Below are 23,108 nucleotides of genomic sequence, written 5' to 3'. Positions count from 1 at the left end.
GGGAATTGGCGTATGCGGCTCCAGAAGCAGCGAGATTCGCAGCTAAATACAGCGAGTTTTCTGCATTAGCTTCGGGTCTCGCTGTTTTGGGGGTATTCTAGCCGTTCTGTGATGGCGAGGATTTCCCCAGAACATTGAATAGAGCGAGCGGCCGGTGCAGGGGTTAAACAGCGAGGATCGCTGGTTTTCTGCAATCCTCGCTGTTTAACCCCCTCGCCAGCTGCATTGAATACCTGCCAGTGGCTATGTATGTGATTAGGCCCCTGGTCTAGAGAAAAACTAATTAGACATAAAAGGGGGAGGTCCATTATGTTGTCATGCTGACCATGATCTGGTGCATAGTTACATGGGTTTATGTAGTATACTATGTACTCAATTAAGGAAATTATAGCTATAACAGAGTAAAATACAGGAATTTCTAGAAGACTAGTTCCCAGCCGTCAAAAAGACGGAACAACATTAACAGTAATATCAGCAGCGGCGGTTGTGTGCGGGTGAATGGAGCAACACTTGAATTGTTCATTCAAAGACAGCTGGTGAGCAGAACACCTGAATTCAACCTATAGAGGTGAGGAGCAGGCTTAGCCTTTTGTTATAGAGAACAGTTGTGCTACCTTTTGTAGAGAAAATAAAATACACAGATACAGTTTGTTCCAGCCTGTCTTTATTTTCCAGTCAGGATTACAACACGCAACTTTAGTGTCACAAACACAATATACAGCACAAGGGGGTACCGGGCATGGGCAATTTGGGAGCTGATGTGCATAAGAAGCGGGCAACAGGTGTGGGAAGCGGGGGGGTTAGTACCCAGAGTGCACAGGGATGACCCTAGGTCACTTTAGCGTTCTAGTCATAGGTAGTGTCACTCTCCTAATTAACTCTGCAGCTGGTTTTGCTTTACATTGCTAGCGCGAACCCAGTGCCCCAAAACTACACAGGGCACAATGGCAATCTTTAAGTAAGTATTAAAGTGTGCATCAATCCCCTTATTGTGCAAGAGGGGCCTACAATGCATTGCAAATTGCAGACATCACATATTGCTAAAGGAAATCTAAAACTAACCAGAAGCTTAAAAACGGTGCATTATAACTAACGGCCCTGAAAATCCAATTCCCTGCCAGAAGGGCGAATGCGTTCTTTGTTATCTCACTCTCTGACATCACAATACTGTATTTACTCACGGAGGGGGGGGGGGGGGGTAATATAAAACGCTGCAGCCCGGCCCTCCTGACAGGGAAGAGATTGACAGGGGTGTTCTGTTGAACTCTGGTAGGAAAACGGTTACGTAGCAACGCTCTGCAGGGTTCTGGCAAAGACAGGAAGGGGATTACACAGCAATGCTCTGCAGGAAGACAGTCTCTGGTAGAATGAGATGGGATTTTCCTGTGCTTTGGTACAGATATATAATTAAATATATATATATATATTACATAAACATCACGGACACGACATTCTCCCATTAATATTCACTCTGGCAGCTGGGCTGCGTCACTGCACATCAGAATATCACAACCTGCAGCTTGAATTCACTGATCAGCCGCGGAGAACCCTGCGGGAAATACGGGAACAGAGTAAACCGCCATGAAGGAAATAACAACAGAGAAAGAAAAGATAATAAATGAGAGAAACAAATATAAGTATTCAGAAAGGAAATCATAACATAACAAAGATATCATCTGCCTCACACCACCGGGGCCACGGGTTCCATTCTCACCATGGCCCTAACTGTGTGGAGTTTGTATATTCTCCCCGTGTTTGTGTGGGTTTGGAGCATGGGTCCTCAAACTGCGGCCCTCCAGATGTGGTGAAACTACAAATCCCAGCATGCCTTGCCACAGTTTTCCTATAAGGGAGTGTTAAAACTGTGGCAAGGCATGCTGGGAATTGTAGTTTCACCACATCTGGAGGGCCGCAGTTTGAGGACCCATGGTTTGGAGTATCACACTCACCGAGGCGGTCGCACGGGCAGGGGACCACCCAGCGTTTTATGGGCGTCCCCATGAAAACGCTGGGCATTCCCCCATCGACTCAACGCAGTTACTTCTTCATACTTTACCATCCAAGTGGGCATAGCGGTAGATTATAAAAATATGCCCGAAGCTTCTTGAGCCATGCGAAGGGTCGTGGTACAATTATACGGTGTCCATGTCAACTGACAAAAAAGTGAAAAAACTCATTGACCTTTTGCTTGTGTCAACCTTTTTACCATGCCGACCTAAGGTATGTCGACCTTTTCATGGTCGACCTATGGCCTGTCGACCAATGACCCACACCCGTGTACATGTGGTAATGGAATATAGATTGCAAGCTTCACTCAGGCAGTGAGTAGCCAAATCTGCTCTGTACATTTATGGGTATGAGGTCAAGGGTTAAGTAGAGTGGGAAGGATGGGATAGAAGGTGGAAATTGATAAAGGGAAGATAATGATACAGTGGAAGAGAGTTTAAGGAGACAGTAATGAAAGACAGAAGGTGGCACAAGGTGATAATCAGGGTGAGAGGAATAGAAGAGAGAAGGTGACACAAGGTGATGATCAGGGTGAGAGGAACAGAAGAGAGAAGGTGGCACAAGGTGATGATCAGGGTGAGAGTACCGGAATAGAGACGGTGGCACCAGGTGATGATCAGGGTGAGAGGAACAGAAGAGAGAAGGTGGCACAAGGTGATGATCAGGGTGAGAGGAACAGAAGAGAGAAGGTGGCACAAGGTGATGATCAGGGTGAGAGGAACAGAAGAGAGAAGGTGGCACAAGGTGATGATCAGGGTGAGAGGAACAGAAGAGAGAAGGTGGCACAATGTGATGATCAGGGTGAGAGTAACAGAAGAGAGAAGGTGAAACAAGTTGATGATCAGGGTGAGAGTAATAGAGGTGGAAAGATGGCACAATGGGATGATCAGGGTGAGAGGAACAGTAGAGAAGCTGAAACAAGGTGATGATCAGGGTGAGAGTAATAGAGGTGGAAAAGTGGCACAATAAGATGATCAGGGTGAGAGGAACAGGAGAGAAGGTGGAACAAGGTGATAATCAGGTTGTGAGGAACAGAGATAGGGTGGCACAAGGTGATGATCAGGGTGATAGGATCAGAAAAGAAAAGGTGGCACAAGGTGATGATCAGGGTGAGAGGAACAGAAGAGAAAAGGTGGCACCAGGTGATGATCAGGGTGAGAGGAACAGAAGAGAGAAGGTGGACCAAGTTGATGATCAGGGTGAGAGGAATAAAAGAGAGAAGGTGGCACAAGGTGATGATCAGGGTAAGAGGAACAGAAGAGAAGGTGGCACAAGGTGATGATCAGGGTGTGAGGAACAGAAGAGAGAAGTTGGCACCAGGTGATGATCAGGGTGAGAGGAACAGAAGAGAGAAGGTGGACCAAGTTGATGATCAGGGGGTGAGAGGAACAGAAGAGAGAAGGTGGCACTAGGTGATGATCAGGGTGAGAGGAACAGAAGAGAGAAGGTGGCACAAGGTGATGAGCAGGGTGAGAGGAACAGAAGAGATAGGGTGGCACAAGGTGATGATCAGGGTGAAAGCAATGAAATAAAGAAGGTGGCACAAGGTGATGATCAGGGTGAGAGGAAAAGAAGAGAGAAGGTGGCACAAGGTGATGATCAGGGTGTGAGGAACAGAAGAGAGGAGGTGGCAGAAGGTGATGATCAGGTTGAGAAGAAATGGAAAGGTGGGAACACAGATAGAGGTGAGAATAATGGAGTGTAACAGAGGAGTTGTACAGTCAGATGGGAAAATAAATTAGGGGAGAGATAAGGTAACAAGATAGCATGACATTGTACGAGTCAGTATGTATGCATGTATGTACGTAGGTACGTACCTACGTACGTACGTATATATACAAACGTACGTACGTATAAGTCAGAGGAGTCATGATGGGTGGAATGTGATCAATTATGTAAGAATAATAAAGTAGAAAGAGTAGAATGAAAGAAGAGGGTGAGGGAGGGAAGTGAGGTAGAGATGAATAAGCAACTGTACAGGCTGGACAAGAGCAAGTTATAAATACAGCCCAACAAAACAGCATGACCGTCATTGCCTCAACCACGTGTTCATCCATTAATTAAAGGTGTTGTAAAACGCCGCCAGCCGATCGCACAGCCAATCCCCCCCCCTCACTCCGCGAATTCCCCACCCACGGCTGTGAATGAATGTTTTACATAAACGTCCATTTGCAGCCTTGGACCATCAAATGATTTGGAAGGTCCACGCAAATATAAGACACCCTCTGGTGACACACTCTCTGACGCCGGCGCCCACGTCACTACCTAATTTCCATTGGAACACCCATGAAATGCTGGGCGTTTGCAAGGGCGCAGCCAGTCGCTGCCGCCCCCCGCCTGCTTGGTGCCAACGGGGCAGCAAACTAGCAGTTCGCCATGCCCGCTCGCACCCAGCATAAGCACATGAGCAGGCAGAAAGCATTGCTTTCGTGTGAAAAGCGCGGGGGAGTGAACCAATCAGAATAAGGGGCTATATGAGATAAGGGTCAGAAAAAGCTTGCGGCATGATTTTCCTGTTCAATCACAAGAAAGCAAATGAGTCATTTTAGAAAAATCAATGCATCTGTTTTTCTTGCACCTTCATTCGCATGCCTGGCGGAGATGCTCAGAGCCTGGTGGGTAGCGCTAGAAGGCTTGCTAAGCAGCAAACTACCGCTGTTTTTTTAATTCATATATTTCTTTATTGTTTATTGTTCTTTATTGTTCTTTTTACAGAAAACAAGGAATACATTAAATAAATTAAATTACAATCAACAAGGTGTATATGACAATTATAATTCTCGGTACTTGTGCACTTTCACGGCTCCCATCGCATGCCATATGTAGTGGCATGCGATGGCATGCAATGGGATGCGATTTTTGCCGTTTTTAAGCAATTTTTTATAGAAAACGCATGCTATCGCATGCGATTTTGAACATAAATGCATCCAAATGCATTGAAATTAGTATCAAACATGTTTAATGGCCCCCAAATGTCATTTTTCAGGCTGTACCACCCCCACTATCAATGCGAACCCGAAGCGTGGCGAGCGCTGCGAGCCCGCGAGGGGCGACGGCGTGGAGTTGAGAATAGAAAGTGTGGCGAGCGCAGCAAGCCACCGAGCCCGAAGTGTGGTGAGCACAGCGAGCCCCGCGAGGGGACGCGGACACCTGTGAAGGTATCCGTGTCCCCTCGCGGGGCTCGCTGCACTCCCCACGCTTCGGGCTTGGTGGCTTGCTGCGCTCGCCACACTTTCTATTCTCAACTCCACGCCGACGTGGATATTGGGGGTATGAAAAGGTCGTAGGACGCGTACCGCCGCCCCTCGCGGGCTCGCAGTGCTCGCCACACTTTGGGTTCGCGTTGATAGTGTGGTAGTACAGCCTGAAAAATGACATTTGGGGGCCATTCAACATGTTTGATACTAATTTCAATGCATTTGGATGCATTTCTGTTAAAAATCGCATGCGAAGCGATTTTTTTACTATGCAATGGACATCGTGGGAGCCGTGATTGTACACAAGTACCCAATTCTCTAGTAGTAATAGCTCCGTGGAGACCGTCTTCGAGGAACTACAGCTGTTTAGCGATCCAACCTGAATGACCTCCTAGGTACGTGAGATCTCTTTACCTCGCTAGAACCGCAAGCCTGACTAAATTCCCCAAGTGGTCTGTTTAGCTAGCTACTAGCAATGACCCAGGATCATTTATAAATCCTACAGCTCACATGCTGGACATGGAAATGCTGTTACCACACCATACAGGGACAAACCTGCAGCCCGGGATACGGTTCATCGTTTCATTTTGGTATGTAAATTGTGGTTACAATTTGGTTAAACATTACACAGAATTTTGGGGGGCAACATCTTTTTGCAGTAAGCACACTTCTAGTCTGCAGACAGATCACTCAGGTGGACAGGAGACATGCTCTCTGATGCAAGCACAATGGTGCTGTATACTTCACAGATGACCGCCATTGTGTAGCTTAATGTTGCTCACCATGAAGACACTCACCAGCTCACATCTGATTGGAGAAAGAGGTTGGGACACCTTGCTGGCTGTATGTCCCTTGCTGGCTGTATGTCCCTCCCTGTTGGTTGTATTCAGGCTGCTGGCCATAGTAGTCGGGTTGGTAACCACCTTGCTGTGCGTAAGTGTCCTGCTGACCGTAGCCCTGGCCCTGACTGTAGGTGTCAGGAGCAGGCTGTTTCTCCTGGGCTGGTGGTGGATACTTCATGAATGGAGCTGTCCAGCCCGTCTCTTTGAATACAAACCAGAGGTTTCCCAGCCAGATTACTAAATTGAGAAATCCAAAGGCCTAGAAGAGAGGAAACAGGATAGCAGACATGGAGAAAATCCATCAGAAAATGAAGTATGTTTATGGTATACTGTATGTGCGCTTAGGGGGATTTCAGATTTTCAGCTGCATATTACGGATCAAAGTCCTCCTTCATTTTCTTGGAAATAGCTATTGTGTGTTGGACTGCGCCGTGAAAGTCCCACCAGGTAAATGTCATTTATGGGGCCTGCTCCAGGGGCATGGATCTTCTGCCCATGTGGTCGTATTCAGTGAAGAGAGGTGTGTGACTATATGTGCAAATAAATAAAGTTGACTAGCGGTAGAAATAAAAAACGGGACTGAACGGCTTCATCGAGTTTCCCACTCGCCAAGCCGTTCTATCTGGGAAACCATGGTCCAGGGCCAGGTGGAGTTAGCAGGGGAGCGCACAGCGTAATATATGGGTATCCCCATAAAAACGCTGGGCCAATGCAGGTGTGCCAATGCCTGCTGGGGGTGGGTGGCTGTCGTCACATGGCATCTGCGCCCACCACGAATTCAGCCATATCTTACTTATCAGTCTCACTCACTAAATCTGACCTATCTTCTCTTAATGCTATGGTCTCCAAATTTATTTGGAACTCAAAAAAAACTAGAATTAGTCTTTACAAGCTAGTGCAAACTACCCAAAGAGGTGGCGTTAACCTATACTACAATTTGGCATGTGTCCTTCACTTCGCTGTAGATTGGATTTAAATTCTAACATTTTTACAGATGTCTCTTTAGACTCCCAGCTCTCCCAATCCATACTCCCTAAACTGCGGCCTTAAGACATTACAAATCCCCTTGATTCCGTCATTCGCACCCGCACACACTCTATACCTACACTATATGCACACATACACCCGAACTTGACCCTGACTCGGACATCCAGGGACAACTGGTCACTGCAGACCACAACACTAGAGCCTGAAGCCATTTTAGACACATTCCTCTCCAACCTCAAGCTTATCCCGGCTAGTTCCTATCAGGAGATGTCTTACAAAAATCTACACATGGTCTACTTCTCCCCTAAGCGCTGTTACCTGATGGGCACCGCTGACTATTCTGACTGTCCCAAATGTCACTCCCATGATGCTGACCTATATCACTGTGGTCCTGCCCACATATCCAAACTTTCTGGAACGCCCTACACAATTTTGCCACCACTTCATTGAAATTGATTTTTCAGTGCAATGAGGCGTGGGCGCTGTTTGGATATGTTGCAGACCAATCCTCTGCAGCAGTGGATACACACCCTGGCCCCTTCCCTGGAGATGGCAAAATCTAGGTTGCTCTTCCTATTTACTATGGATTGGCTGGAGACGTCCCTTCATAAGGAATCCATGACCTAAGTCCTATTCCGGTGTTGGGATAAATATATCCAAATCTTACCACCTAGGACCAAATCGGCAATTCACACAGTCCACTTCATGGTACAACTACAACTCCTCCAGAATAAGACTCCTGTCACTATTTAGACGTCATACTTCCAGTGACTTCTTTACATGTGTACTCTTTCTCCTTCTTTTGTTCCTATCTTTCTCTCCCTTGTGTTTTCTGCTGGATGGCTGGATCGGTCCATGGATGGGTAGATGGCTTGGAACTAGGAGCGGGCCGTTATTTCGTTATTTAGATTCTTTTATTTTCTTTTTGGTATTGTGTTTTTCTGCTAAGGCACTACTAAATATTTTTGGCAATTTCTTTTTTTCTTTAGTTAAGATCGCCAATGTCCTCAGACACGGTATAGTTGTGTATAAATCATTGTCTAATCCCTTGGCATATTACCACTGAAGTTGCCACGCCATGCCTTTTTGTATTATATCTTTCTTTACCTACGATATATGTTGGGGGTTTGTTTTTGTGGAAAATTTGGAAAAATGTGGATTGATCCTCATTGAATATTGTTATATTTCCAATTGTATTACTTGTAACAATGGTGTTATATGAGGTTCAATAAAACATATTTTGGAAAAAATAAAAATACACTGGATGGAATGAGCAGCAACTTTTGGCCAGATACAGTAGGTGCTGAAACCATTATATGAAACGGCCACTTTTATGATTCATATGCTTCAAGGATACTCTGCTTAAGTGGATGAGCTGTCAACACAATATTAGATAACACACATGCTTACTCACCACTGAGGTGTTCAACCCGGACATAACAGGATCCCGGACTTCTTGACACTTGTTGTCTTCGTTCTTGCAAGCTGCTATCTGATCTATGATTAGCTCAGGGTCGGTAGCAAGCTTGATGTCAGACAAGCCCTTTGCCCATGCACTCGAACTTACCAGCCACAAAAAGGCGAATACGGCTGTCACTATGCAGTCCTACGGAGGAAAAGGCAGGTCGTACATATTTGGAAACAGTAAATGGCTAAGACAGGGGAGAAAGGAAAGTAGGGTGGAATAAGTCATTCTAGGCTAGGATTGATGTGGATGCAAACTCAAGGCCCCCATACACCAGTCTGACTTGACCTAAGGATAAGTCAGACCGAATTCCCCTTGAGCTACCCCGGCAGATCCCTAGGAGGCTCACTTACGATGTGGCACTTGCTGTGCCATTTTTAAATGCGATTTATTGTATGTAAAACTCCTGGGGAGCTGTGGGGGGAGGGGGGGGGGGGGGGGAGAGCCAGGCACCCGCCACTGTCTGCCCTTCACATAGGTGTGTGTGCCAGAGGTGCTTCCGTAGGTGTGTGGCACACACCTACGGAATCAGACCCAATACATTGTGGGAGCTAAAAAGCGCCCGCAATGTGCCGCTGATGGGTCTGATCCGATATCATCATTCGATTTGGTCTGATTTATCAGCCCGATCTGTCAGACTCAGGTCAAATGGCAGCAGTGTATGGGGGCCTTCATTGAGTAACGGAATGAATTTTATGAAGAGTGACTCACAATCATGGGTCCTTTGTTGTTCTCGCGGTATTTGGTCTGTAGGAATATGTATGTGACAAGGGCGCCGAGTGAGTACAGAAAGGCGAATACTGCCACTGTGACAAAAAACTCCGCAGAGGAGGAGTAATCCCCGACCAGAAACACCTTGTTAGTAGTACCCCGGCATGTGGGGAAATCAAAATACTCCTGGTGCAGCCTGCAGAAGAGGACAGGAATCAGATCAGAGAATGCAGAATGAACTAAGAGCCCGATTCAGACCTGCACGCTGGGGTGCAAGCTGGTAGCCTCGGCCCAGCTGAACAGATGCCGGCCGCACTTGCAGCCATGCTCACAGGGGGGAAATCATTCACCATTGAAAGGTTTTTCCCTGCTTGCAGCGCTGAGTGAGCCAGGACTCATACGGCGCTGCAAATGTCGTGGGGAAAAGGAAGCCGCTGATGACATCAACAGCTCTCCCTCCTGACGGCCAGGGAACGCCAGCATTTTTTGGGGAACACCCAGAAAATGCCATCATCACACCCCCAACAGCCACCCGCTGTCACTCATTCATACAGTGAGCGGCTTTTGAGGGGATACGGTCGTTAGGTCGACAGTATTAAGGTCAACATGCATTGGATCGACCACTGAAGGTTGACAGGACTTAGGTCGACATGGGAAAGGTCAACAATCAAAAGGTCAACATGCGGTTTTCACAATTTTTTTTTAGCCAACATGCGGTATTTCATGCCCTAACATCCACTAGGGCGCGGAGGGAGAATATAAGAGCGCGCTGTGTGCACTTTTTTAATGTCCATGTCGACAAAAAAATTTGAAAAACCCGTGTTGTATTTCCCAATGTTGACCTAATGCTTGTGTCGACCTTTTGACCCTTTTCAAGTGTTGACCTAAGGCCTGTTGATCTTCAGTGGTTGACCCAATGCACGTTGACCTTAGTTTGGCCGACCCAATGACCCATACCCCTTCTGAGTACAGGCGTTCGGAGCCTGTGCACATGCGCACTGCGGACAGTGGGCATGCGCCGTCCCCCCGATTTTCGGACAGGCTGAAATTTCGCAGCCCATCTGAGCAAACCTGAATCGGGCCCTAAGGTTAAGTAGATGGGTTAAGGCCTAATGCACAAGGAAATGAGATATAAGCGGAAATAAAGGTCACAGAGATTAGGTCAGAGGTTTATACTTGACTAGGACAGGCGGTTCCACCGGCACCATGACTGCACACTCACTTAAACGGATATTCAAAGTCCACTTTAACATTCGGCTTGCTCTCAGTTTTGTTGCTACATTCAATGCTCAAAGCGAACTGTCCAGAATAACTTCCGCATGTTGCGAAGGCAAAGATAGAAAACAGCTGTAAAAGAGAGACAGAGAAATCCAGAAAAAGATAGGGTGACAAATACAAAATCTAGATTGGAGCATGCATCCAGATTAACAAACAATGGCAAGACTGAAAAAGAATACAGAGGCTCTAGAATGAAACATAAAGGGGCTTACACACCTGGTAATGTTGCAGAGCGATGCTAGATCACTTAGCACACAGCGCTGCACATTACTAGATATTACTAGATTTATCCTGCATGCAGGATCTACATCGCCGGGCGATAGTGCCGGCGCGGCGCCGTGCATCGCCCCAACACACGGAGACATGTAGGGTTATTTTGTATAGTTTTCTAAGCTATCTGACTTATTTGGACTAGATCGCTTAGAGAATTACATAAAATCATTACGTGTGTAGGTTCCACAAGTCTGAGATAAGATCTAGAAAAGTCTACAATGGGAAATTCATGTAAGCCTAGAGAACTAGTTCCCAGAGGCAGTCATGTCCCAGAAAGTGATAGGACTGAATAATGGCTCAGAATGGAAAGCTGAACTCTAGACACAAATGAAGGCCTCTTGTATATCTATAAAAGACTATTAAAAAGCCAGCCAAGATTACGTGTTAGGGGCGTATTCAACCTTGGTCGAAATTTTCACCAGGTACATTCTCGCCCATGCCATTTCATTTTTTGGGGGGAAGGGGGACGACACACACGCAAATCAGCATGGGCGCGAATCGGCCCGGGCTAAAACGGATGCAAAAATAGGCGAAAACGGCAGCCAATTTGCCTCATGAATTTGTGGCAATTTCACTGATACAATCGGTTTTCGCTGATGCTGGATTTTTCACACAGGAGAAAAATCAAGCACTGGGATTGAATAGGGGAATCGAATTCGGCCAAAAAAATGTAATAGGGTGAGAGTTTCCGAAAATGAGAGATTTTGGGAGAGTTTTCCCATGTTTTTTAAAGCAGCAATCAATTACATGGCAAAATCAACCTGGTTTTGCCGTGTAATTGATTGCTGCTTTAAAAAACATGGGAAAACTCTCCCAAAATCTCTCACTTTCTGAAACTCTCACCCTATTACATTTGGCCCCCGTTTTCCTGCCTCGCGAAAATGTTGTTGAGGATTGAATACGGGTCTTATAGTCCTCCCGGCGGGGGGGGGGGGGGGAATACACACTTGCCGATGCCACACGCTAATTAAGACCTGTTTGCTAGGCTGCATATATTTGCATTTTAGCGAACAGGTAAACGTCACCTTTGGGGTGCGTTATACAAAAAACTGTATTATAAAAGATTCCGTATGACTCCTGTAGGATCTGCACCTTTGACTTTTTGAAGTTTAGAAGGGAACAAACAACATTTATGGAGAATAATAACATTGCTTTTTTCTTGACTCTCAAGAGACTTCACTCGGTTATGCTCCAGTCGGGGACATAGATATTGGCATGGTGGCACAGTGGTTAGCATTATTGCCACACAGCACTAGTTAGTGCCAAGAGTTCAATTCCTGACCAAATACCTATTTGTGTGGAGTTTGTACATTTCCACTGGGTGCCTTGGCTTTTTGTAACATCCCAAGAATCCAGGTTATCTAGATTTTGACCACATTATGGTCCTTATTCTGGTTGACTTGCAGCTTTCACCAAATGCCGCCCGCACGGAAATGTTTCCCACATGGATGGGGAAGGATGTTTAGCATAAGCCTCCATTAGCAGCCTTGAGTGCGGGGGGGGGGGGAATCATTCAATGGTCAGCGTCCATGGAATGATTTCTCCAGCGCTTGCACCAGAGAGGTACCTTACCTCTGTGAGCGCCCTGTGCGGGAAGTGGGAAGGCCGCTGGCATCTGCTGACGTCAGCTGCCCAACCCCGGCACCCACGTCACCTGGACAATTGCATGGGAACACTCATGAAACGCTGGGAATGTTTTCATGGGAACACTCATGAAACATGGGAACACAAATGTTTTCATGGGAACACTCATGAAACGCTGGCCGTTCCCATGTGGGCAGCCCATCGCAGCCCTCTGCCCGCAATGCTAGGTGCGAAAGGGATGGCGTACTAGCAGTCCGTGCATGAGCAGACGCTGGCCATCGCTCCCCTGCGCGAACACGCAGGGGAGCGAGGCGATTGGAATAAGGGCCTTGTGTGTGTGCGCATTACAGGGAATTTAAGGTTTTAGTCTGGTCCACACGCAACGCTGCATAATTTGCATAGTTGCGTGCAGATGTAACGCCGCCTGTACAACCGCCACGCCCCCAACTGGCCGAGTTCCCTGCACGACTGCGAATGGATGTTTAGCACCTCTCTGGTGTCTTACAATTGCGAGCACCCTGTGCGGGAAGCAGGCACCCACGTCATGGGCGAATCACCATGGGAACGCCCAATGTTTTCCTGGGAACGCCTCGCGTCCCCCCCGCCCACACTGCTAGGTGTGAATGGGATGACGAACTAGCAGTTTGCCATGCCTGCTCGCACCCAGCGCAGACCAAGCACATAGATGCTTATGCGCAAATGCTCAACATTCTCTGTACAGCTCTGCGTAACACGGTTGTGAATTCGGCGCCATCTCCGTTGGTGGGGTGTGCGCATGCGCATAGTCGCTTATGCACATTGGCCCTTATTCAGATCTGAACGCAGTACAAATTTGTTCTCAAAATGGGCAAAACCATGTGCACTGCAGGTGGTGGGGCAGATGTAACATGTGCAGAGAGAGGTAAATTTGTGTGGGTTGTGTTGAAACTGAAATCTAAATTGCAGTGTAAAAATAATGCAGCCAGTATTTACCCTGCACAGAAACAAAATAACTCACACAAATCTAACTCTCTCTATACATGTTACATCTGCCCCACCTGCAGTGCACATGGTTTTTCCCATTTTGAGAACAAATTTGTACTGCGATCAGATCTGAATAAGGGCCTATGAGTGGCGAGCAGAAGGACGGTCGCTGGGGCCCACCCAGCATTACATGAGTGGGCCCACAAAGACAGTGGGCCTGTCCATAGAAACGCTGGGCGGACCCCTGCAACGCAGGCTAGCCCGTCTGCTCGGGGTGGCCGGATGACATCACATGACTTCAACGCCCCCCGCTACTTTCCATAAGGAACAGAGCAAAAACTAATTTGATGGTGAATAACCATCGAACCATTTGTCCACTGTGCGGGCACATGTGTAAGCGTACACATCCGCTCGCATTGTAGAACGGGAATTTGGGTGGATGGGTGGGTGCGCATTCGGCGAGGCGGCGTTTACCTGCTCACTAGGCAGCAAATATCCGCAGCCTAGTAAGCAGGTCTGAATTACCCCCTATGAATGAATTGTACTGTGCACTGGACTCTATTTTCAGAATTTCTGCCGGTATCCAGTCCCTGGGTTGACAATGTCTAGGTCTAGTCGCTAGGTCGGCCACTAATGGTCGACAGTTACTAGGTTGACACCTAAGAATGGTCGAGATACAGAAAGTGAGAGATTTGGTAAGAAATCTCCAGTTATTTTAAAGCGGCAATCATTTACACTGCAAAATCAAACTGGTCTTGCAGTGTAAATGATTGCCGCTTTAAAAAAACTGGAGATTTCTTCCCAAATCTCTCACTTTCTGAATCTCTCATCCTATTAAATCTCACCCCCTAAGTCGACGAGGACAGAGGGTCGGCGTGTACATGGTTGACACTCATAAAGGAGTTTCTCATGATTTTTTTGTTTAAACCAACTTGATTCATACTTTACCGTCCAAGTCGGCATAGATTATAATAGGGTGCCGAGCGAGCACAGCGGGGCACCGTGCCTGAAGCCAGCGAGCCTGGCAAGGGGACGTGTTACATTTATATCTAGCCCATGTCGCCATATACTGTACATTAAAACCGTGAGAAACTTGTGTCGACCTTTTCAGTGATAAACCATGTACATGTTCGCCTTAAGCTTGTGTCATTGTCGACCTAGGGTATGTCGATCATTCCTAGATGTCGACTTAGACACTGTCGACCATTAGTGGTCGACCTAGGGACTAGGTTGACCCAATAATACATTGGCTGAAATCTCTCTCTAATGGGCAAAACCATGTGCACTGCAGGTGGGGCAGATGTAACATGTGCAGAGGGAGATAGATTTGGGCGAGTTACTTTGTTTCTGTGCAGAGTAAATACTGACTGGTTTAATTTTACACTGTAATATAGGGATCAGTTTGTAGTACAAACCCGCCCAGACCTCACTCTCTCTGCACATGTTACATCTGCCCCACCTGCAGTGCAGAATGATTTTGTCCATTAAAGAAGGAGGCTGATTTTGCCATCCATGCTGAATCACCCCCCTACATTGGTAAAGAAATGTAGAACTTGGAATGAGGCATACGGAATATCATGTGATGTTAGAGAGACAATATGCCACGTTCTATCGCTGCCAAATGTTATGCTGATAAGAAGTGGGTAGAACAACCCGTTTCATTGTATATGCCAAGCTGGCAGCACCTTACATGGAAGAAACTTCCGTACGCCACGGCTCTTCCTGGCATTTCATGGCCATGAGATACTTATTTTGCTTATCATCAGTTAGTGACATCCGAACCCCACAGATTGAGTCACTAACTGGCATTTGGAGGGTTAAAGGCCAGATAATGACAAAATGAATGACAGAAGCCTGCTGAATAGTGTCGCTTTACCCCTGCCCACAGGCGAATTATGAACATGCAGAGGGTGGAGGGGAGAGGGATTGGGGCTGAGTACTGTGAGGTTGCAGTAGGCAGGCCGGCCTGGATTTATCCTGGTGGTAATCCACAGGATTGTGACCTCCTGCATCTCCACAGAGACTGATGGGTATTTATAGAGCATGGGCCATGGCGCACAGTAAAGAGGATTACTGTGTAACCTCGGGTGTGAGTATGCACAAGTCAGAACATTAACAGAAGCCATTGGTGACTATAGAGGGGAGGCAGAAGAGATAGAGACCTGTAGGTAGATGGAAGCAGATAAAACTCACACAGACAACTAGAAAACATGCATGTTTCTGTGCACATACATATGGAAAGGGAACAGTTCAGCTGTCTGTCTCTTCATGTAACACCGGCACATGGTGAGTGAATCTGGATGGCATGGCCTAGCGGGGACCCACAGAGCCTTGTATACACACTAAAAAACAACAACCTGACTTTTGCCTGTTCATTGAGCTAGCAGAGATTGAGCAAAGGCCATTACTTTCTATGGAAAGCAGTGGCGGATCCAGGGATGGGGCTGCAGCATAGTTCAAAATTCATATAGGGAATGAATATATATATATATATATATATATATATATATATATATATATGCCATTGAGTCAGTTTGGAATGGAAATTGGTGGCAGTTGGTGTGGCTCCCTTATTTGAATTTTGAACTGTACTGCAGCCCCTCCTCCAGAGCCACCCCTGATGGCAACTGGTTCCGAACGAGGTTGATCCAACTGCACCGTTCACAGATATATCGTGTCAGCTGTGCAACACAGTCAATGTCCGACATATCTAAAGATATATCGGCACATCGTTCTTGACGCATGATCCACAGACTGCCTGTACAGCCGCGCAGGGAGCCGCCTGTTATTGACAACTCAGTGGGACGAATGCATGCAAATGTGCCCACCCAGTTGTGATGTCAGTTCTGACAGATTGGGCAGCGTATATGGAGAACATACTGCCCAATCCATCTGCAGATATAGCTACTAGTGTGTACCCAGCTTTGGTGACTGAGCTTGGGAACCAATAGTCTATGAGATTTGTCCTCTCAATTTTGTGCCATCTAGAAGAACTTTATATGGAAACGAGCATTTCTTCTCAGGTACACAAAATAAAGTGAATACTAATATCCAGGGCTATTTTTCAGCAGGCTCCAGCAGGAACTGAGGCGCTTATTCTAGTTCACTCTTTCTGACAAAATATTTCTTAGATGGACAAAACCATGAGCACTGCAGGTGAGGCAGGTGTAAAACCCCACCCAAATCTAATTATCTCTGCACAAGTAACACCTGCCTCACCTGCAGTGCACATGGTTTTGTCCATCTAAGAAATATTTTTTTCAGAAAGAGTGAACTAGAATAAGGGCCTCAGTTCCTGCTGGAGCCTGCTGAAAAATAGCCCTGCTAATATCCATTTACTTTATGGCAGCGTTTACCAATCTCAGCACTCAGGGCACACTAAGGGGTCATTTACTAAAATGGGAGGTCTATAGAAGATGGGATGTTGCCCATAGCAACCAATCAGATTCTACTTATTTATTTAGCATATAATAGAAGATAATTGACAGAATATGATTGGTTGCTATAGGCAACATCCAGTCTTCAATAGAACTCCCATCTTATACTACTTTCAGACCGCAAATGCTGTGTCGCACACGGGATTAGGACACGGGTCCCATCCCCAGAGCAACACGGCAATGCGGTCTGAAAGTTCCGACACCGACACGGCATATTGCCGAAGCAATGACGTCACATGGGGCGGTGCTGGGCGGCGGCGCGTCATCGGGGGCTTGGGAGGAGGCAGTACTTGGAGCTGACAGTGCTGCCTCCTCCATACTGTGAACGGGACACGGGTCGCTCGACCCAGGCACCCGTTCACACTGCACTTGACACGGGTCAAAGCCGTGTTCAACCCTGGTCAATACCAGGGTTGAACACCCGTGTTGCTCGACCCGTGGTGGCCTTTTCAGACCGCACCGTGACCCGTGTTTAGGCCCCGCGAACACGGCAATAAGCCGTGTTCGGAGTGCGGTCTGAAAGCGGTATTAGTAATACCCCTTTCTCACCGCAAAAATAACCTGGGTCGATCCAGGGTTGTTGTCAGGTCGACCCGGGTCGGCATGCGGTGTGAAAGGGCCATGTCAACTATCCCGGGGCCAGCAACCCGGCAATCCAACCTGAGATAAAATAAGTGTTATTCCCAGGTCGGACCTGGGTTGCTGGGCGGTGTGAATGGGTAACTCAGGTCGAGCGACCCAGGTCCCATTCACCTCTATGGAGGAGGCAGCAGCGTCAGCTCAGTGCTGCCTCCTCCCACTTACCCTAACAGTCCAGGTTTCAGGGATATTCATGCTTCAGCACAGATGGTTAAATCAAAATAATAGGTACTAATTATATCACCTGCGCTCAGATATGACTATCCTTACAATGTGGGCCATTAATGATCTTAAGGATGGGAAAGATTGCTCTACGGCAGGCATGTCCAAACTATGGCCCTCCAGATGTTTGTGAAACTACAAGTCCCATCATGCTTTGCCACAGTTTGCTATTAGGGAATGCTAAAATGATTGCAAGGCATGCTGGGATGTGTAGTTTCACAACAGCTGGAGGGCCGCAGTTTGGACATGCCTGCTCTATGGTGACTATAGTAGCATTACATTGCTTCAAAAATGTTTTTAAAAAAGCCTTTACAAGCACACATATGAAAAAGAGGAAAATAAACAGAATAAGTCACCCTATGCACATACATTTATATGGTAAAAATGCACATGTACAAAGCTACACATACACATCACATATATTCACAGAGAGACATTCAGTTTTACTAAAGACACACCGAAAAATAGTCATAAAGACACAACTACAGAGAGACACAAAGCGGAGGTATTAAGCTTCAAAAAGTGATACAATGGAGAGTGATAAACAACCAGCCAATCAGCTCCTAACTGTCATGTTACAGGCTGGGTTTGAAAAATGGCAGTTTTGAGCTTAATGGCTGGTTATTTATCACTCTCTGCGTTATCACTTTTTGAAGCTTGATACACCTGGCCCATAGACATATACACATAGGCCCTTATTCAGATCTGATCGCAGTACAAATTTGTTCTCAAAATAGGCAAAACCATGTGCACTGCAGGTGGGGCAGATGTAACATGTATAGAGAGTGTTAGATTTGGTTGTTATATTGTTTCTGTGCAGGGTAAATATTGGCTGCATTATCTTTACACTGCCATTTAGATTTCAGTTTCAACACATCCTACCCAAATTTAACTCTCTTTGCACGTTACATCTGCCCCATCTGCAGTGCACATGGTTTTGCCCATTTTGAGAACAAATTTGTTCTGCCATCAGATCTGAATAAGGGCCATAGCGCATATACCAAACCACACAAATACAGTCAAGCAGAAAGTAATTCAATTTTGTATGTTACTTTGGAAAATAGCTATGCATCTACAAAAGATAAGAAAGGATAGATAGATAGATCAAAGATAGATAGATCGATAAAATGAAATCACTCACCCACTCCAGAATCTTGATAAATCCTAGTGGTTCCTTCACTATACGAAATTGCCCCCCTGCCACCAGCTGCAGATGAAAGTAGATTCAGAATACTGTGGTATATAATTCATAGATACAAAGGTGGTGATTTACTATTGGACATTGATATGTGCACAACCTGTGTCAGTAATTCAGACGGTTTGGAGATGGGCATGCATAGAACAGTGAGTACATGCTGATAAGTTAAGCACACCCCACTGTTATGTTTCTTAAGGTACATACACATGGGAAGATTTTAAGCAAGATGTGGGCGTTCCCGATCGATCGGAACGACCAATCGCTCAAATGCAGGAAGCTCATAGACCATTATTTTGTGAAATGTTTTAAATCGTTTCGTGTGTGTACACATGATGAACGATTTGAAATCATCGGTAACAATGTCGGAACGTACGCAAGAACGATGGACATCGGCAGAAGGATAGAACTAGGGTTACGCAGACTAGACCAGGAAGTAGTCACGCAGGTGCCATGTTTTTGTATATTATAGCACACACAAGGCAGAGATGAGCCCTGAAGCGGGACAGCCTCTCTGGCACACGGAAATTTTCGATCTTCATAGCTTACTGAGCCAGAATTAGGCCCTAACTGCAGTTCTCCGTAGGCATCTTTTTTAGGTTGCATTGTAAATAAAAACCTGAGCGTACAGCAGTGGTTCCCTGTCCAAGGTGCTGAATCTCCCTGTACAATAGTGTTCCCTAAGCTGTTCTCAAGTGTGCCACCAGAGCTAGAGATGTCCAAACCAGTTTACAGCCACCACCACCAGTACAACTGTTATTCACTAATCTCTTGTTTTTATGTGAGGGCCAGTGTGTTTTATTTGTGTTACTTGTGGGGACCAGTGTGATTGTTTTTTTCTTATGGGGGCCAATGGATTTCATTTTTTTACCCTGTGGGTGCCAATGTGTTATGGGATCGTGCGCCTTGACAATTTTAAAATCTTTTTTGGTGTGCCGCGAGTTGACAAAGGTTGAAAATCACTGCCCCATACACTAGTGCGACTTCCCTGAGGGGAGAAGTCCCATGGGATTTCCCTTGACCTGCTTCCTGGGCGGCAGATAGCATACGATCCTTTTGCATTTCGATACATCGAAATCGGGTGAAAATGGCTCAGATGGTATAATAGAAATCTTAAGAGCCCATAGACACACAATACATGTCACTGTGTATAGGTGAGTGTATATCTTCAGGATGTGATGACATGTAAGGAGCTCAGATGACACATAAGACCTAAATAGAGGAAATTATATTGATAACTACAGTGCAAACATCTGTAACAACCCTTTGTGCAATAATGTGTTTGGTTTAAATATACAGTATACAAAATGACAAGGATCAGAACCGACAAGGAGAACATGCATTTGAAACCAACACCCCTGCGATGAGTCTGCAATATACTGACTGTATCAATATTATTCATGATTATTATTATTATTATTATGTTATTCAACAAGAACATAACACAAATGCCTTGGCATTATTCGTGCATGTGTCCTCAATGCATTTCAGCAGCACAGAGTCATTGTGTGTGATGCAGGCCACAACAGGACATTATAGGAGGGGACCGACAGTGTTCACCATACTGGCCCATATATGTCATCTTACAGTGCATGAAGCATGTACAGTGCAATACATCCCATATTGTACACCACATATGGCCCATCCCCCACAATGTTCCCAGCAATCAGCTTTGCAATGACAGATGGCTGCAAACATGTAGAAGGATGCAGCAGCACACATATGTACCATACAAGGAAGATCTTTTCAGCACACACACACATATATATATATATATATATAATATATATATATATATATATATATATATAATGTGTGTGTATTGACGAGTCTGTGTCACCAGCTCTCCTCCACCTCCCTCTTCCCAGCTGTACCCCTCCTCCTCCCAACCATTTTCTCGTCTCCCTGTACCCTCCCTTTCTTCCATCTGCTTCTCTCTTCTCTGCATTGTATCCCTCTGACCCCCTCCCCATCATTTGCAGACTGTACCCTGCATTGCACCCCCTCTCTCCCCCAGTGTACCCCATCCTTTCCCCCTCCCCCAAGCTCTCACCTGGTTGACCACCTCCATGTCTGCAGAATACTGCTGGTGAATCGCGGCAGCGCGGAGGGGGGAGTGCGCTTTATCAACAACAGCCCGCTATGCGGCGGATGGGGAAAGAGAGGTGCCTAGAACAGCAGGCTCGGTCACAGCCAATTGGATCTGTGGACAGGGGGCGGTGTTGTCACATGTTGTTAGATAGGTGACGTTAGTTAGCGGTCCCCCCATCTTCATCATTTGAGGGCAGGATGGTTTGAGTGTCACAACGGGGTTGGGGGAAACCGTGCGTGTTTTATGAGTGACCAGCAGCAGAACGCACCCATTCCCCCACCCTGGCTCTGTCTGTGTGGGCTCCTGTCATAGTGAACTGCCCCACACATGTAATCAGACAGCTCCTAGTCCTCTCATAGACTCTGCTGGTATAATGGGGGTAGCCCAGTCCTCTTTATTACACACATAGGAGTCACTATATTCTGAATGGGAGGATAAACGGTTCTATTAGGGGGTAATCTGATTGCACTACTTAGTCCAGTTTACCAAAGGGGCTCTGGTGGAAATAATAATGATTATAATTATTATATGGTGCCACGCCTGATTTGTGCATTATTACTGTATTATGCCAATTATCACTCTGATCCTACTGTATGTCTATATGCAAGGGAAATGGTCATTAGGCTGACACGACTAAAGGCGACATACACTGGCTTGACCACTGAAGGTCGACAGGCCTTTGGTTAACACAGACAAAAGGTTGACATGCTTAAGGTCGACAGGGTGAAAAGGTCACCCTGACATTGGGTTGACTTTGGAAAAGTCGGCAGTCAAAAAGTTGACATGGGATTTTCACCAATTTTTTTTTACGTCAACATGTGCCGACAGGCGGTATTTCATGCTCTACCATCCACTAGGGTGTGGAGGGAGAATAGAATAGTGTGCCGAGCGCAGTGAGGATCCATACCCGAAGCATGGCGACCGCAGCGAGCCATGCGAGGGGACGCGGTGCACCAATACAGTGTCCATGTCAACTGTGTCGACGTTCGGGGGAAAAAGTGAAAAACCATTTCTACCTTATAACCCTGTCGACCTTAGGCATGTTGACCTTCTCAGACAGAACTTCTGTCTATGTCAATCTAAGGCTTGTTGACCAAGTGGTTGACTTGATGTATGTACGTATGACCTTAGTTACACACATAGGAGTCACTTCATTCTGACAGGGATTATAAATGGTTATATTAGGGTTAATGATTGCATTGCTTATTCCTGGTTACCAAAGAGGCCTTTCTGGTGGAAATAATAATGATTATGATTTTAAATGGTGCCACGCCTGGTTTGGGCTCTATTTACTGTATTATGCCGAATTATCTCTCATTGTTCCTACTGTGTGTGTATATATTCAATGCTCCTACATGATGTGGTTGCAAAATAATACATTTATTTTTAAGCATATAAAGGGAGAATCACGGCACGAATGCAGCAGGCATTGCACCTCAGGGAACTGCATTCACACCGTGTCCTTGATGATGCATTAACCATGCCACACATAGTATGGGCAATCTGCAGCATGCATTCACAAGTCTGATACTGTGAAGGTATTGTGGATGACATCCACACAGAAGGATGAAATCACGGCAGACATGCAGGGCAGCATGACATCTGGAAAAGATGCTTCTTCCCTTTTGTTATCTATTGCGCTTCTTGCTGACATGAAGTGGTCATGCCCGAAGTCAAAATGGCGCCCGCGGCTCATCACTGCTGTTACCATAGCAACACAGTGCTAATCGCGTTCTAGGTAGATAATTAGGGCAACTGTAAAAGACATGTAGCGTGCGTCTTAATTGCTCTGCTACGGTAAAAGGATATTGGAAGGGGGCAGGATTATAGGATTACTATTCTAATTTTTAAGAAAAACGGTTGCTAGGAAATAAAAATATTGTCTTAAGATGGGCTCCAGTTTATCCTCTAAAATGGTTACTAATGGCGTCACTATTACAGCTGACGGACATTTTGGTTGGGGCACATTGTTTCAGTTAATCACAAATATTGCAAGACTAACATTTGTTTACATATTTGCATTTGAGCATAAAGCCTGTTTTTACTACCACTATATATTTGATAGCTAGACATGGAGATAGATAGATATATATATATATATATATATATATATATATATATATATATATATATATATATTATAAATAGATAGATTGTAACATCTGTAAATGTTTTCAATAAATTAAGGGATTACTCCACCCTTCAATGTTTTCTAA

The 23,108-nt window shown here is 45.9% G+C and overlaps 1 protein-coding gene across 2 annotated transcripts; it reads right to left on the bottom strand.

Annotated features, from left to right (window-relative positions):
• Positions 1-647: 647 nt before the first annotated feature.
• Positions 648-20,995, bottom strand: SYP (synaptophysin). 2 transcript variants are annotated; one of them, XM_083158821.1, is made up of 7 exons: positions 20,854-20,995; positions 18,747-18,812; positions 10,432-10,556; positions 9,210-9,405; positions 8,448-8,639; positions 5,987-6,305; positions 648-1,549 (listed from the first exon to the last, which is right to left on the bottom strand). In XM_083158821.1, exons 1-6 carry the CDS (start codon positions 20,869-20,871, stop codon positions 6,006-6,008), a joined length of 897 nt encoding a protein of 298 aa, XP_083014947.1. In that variant the 5' UTR covers positions 20,872-20,995; the 3' UTR covers positions 648-1,549; positions 5,987-6,005. The 2 variants fall into 2 exon arrangements, with proteins under 2 accessions (XP_083014947.1, XP_083014946.1); XM_083158820.1 differs by having other exon boundaries at positions 6,002-6,305; positions 20,854-20,992.
• Between the last annotated feature and the right edge of the window lie 2,113 nt (positions 20,996-23,108).

This window comes from Crinia signifera, chromosome 9, assembly GCF_055691185.1.
Source record: "Crinia signifera chromosome 9, ASM5569118v1, whole genome shotgun sequence".
Classification (NCBI taxonomy): Eukaryota; Metazoa; Chordata; class Amphibia; order Anura; family Myobatrachidae; genus Crinia; species Crinia signifera.
This window is presented reverse-complemented; position numbering and strand designations above follow the sequence as displayed.

Excerpts from the sequence above, each read along its gene's own strand:
- SYP (XM_083158821.1), bottom strand. Across the intron at positions 9,406-10,431 it reads GACTTTGAATATCCGTTTAA|GCTGCACCAGGAGTATTTTG; the intron begins GTGAGTGTGCAG and ends CCTCTTCTGCAG. Across the intron at positions 6,306-8,447 it reads CCGGGTTGAACACCTCAGTG|GCCTTTGGATTTCTCAATTT; the intron begins GTGAGTAAGCAT and ends CCTCTCTTCTAG.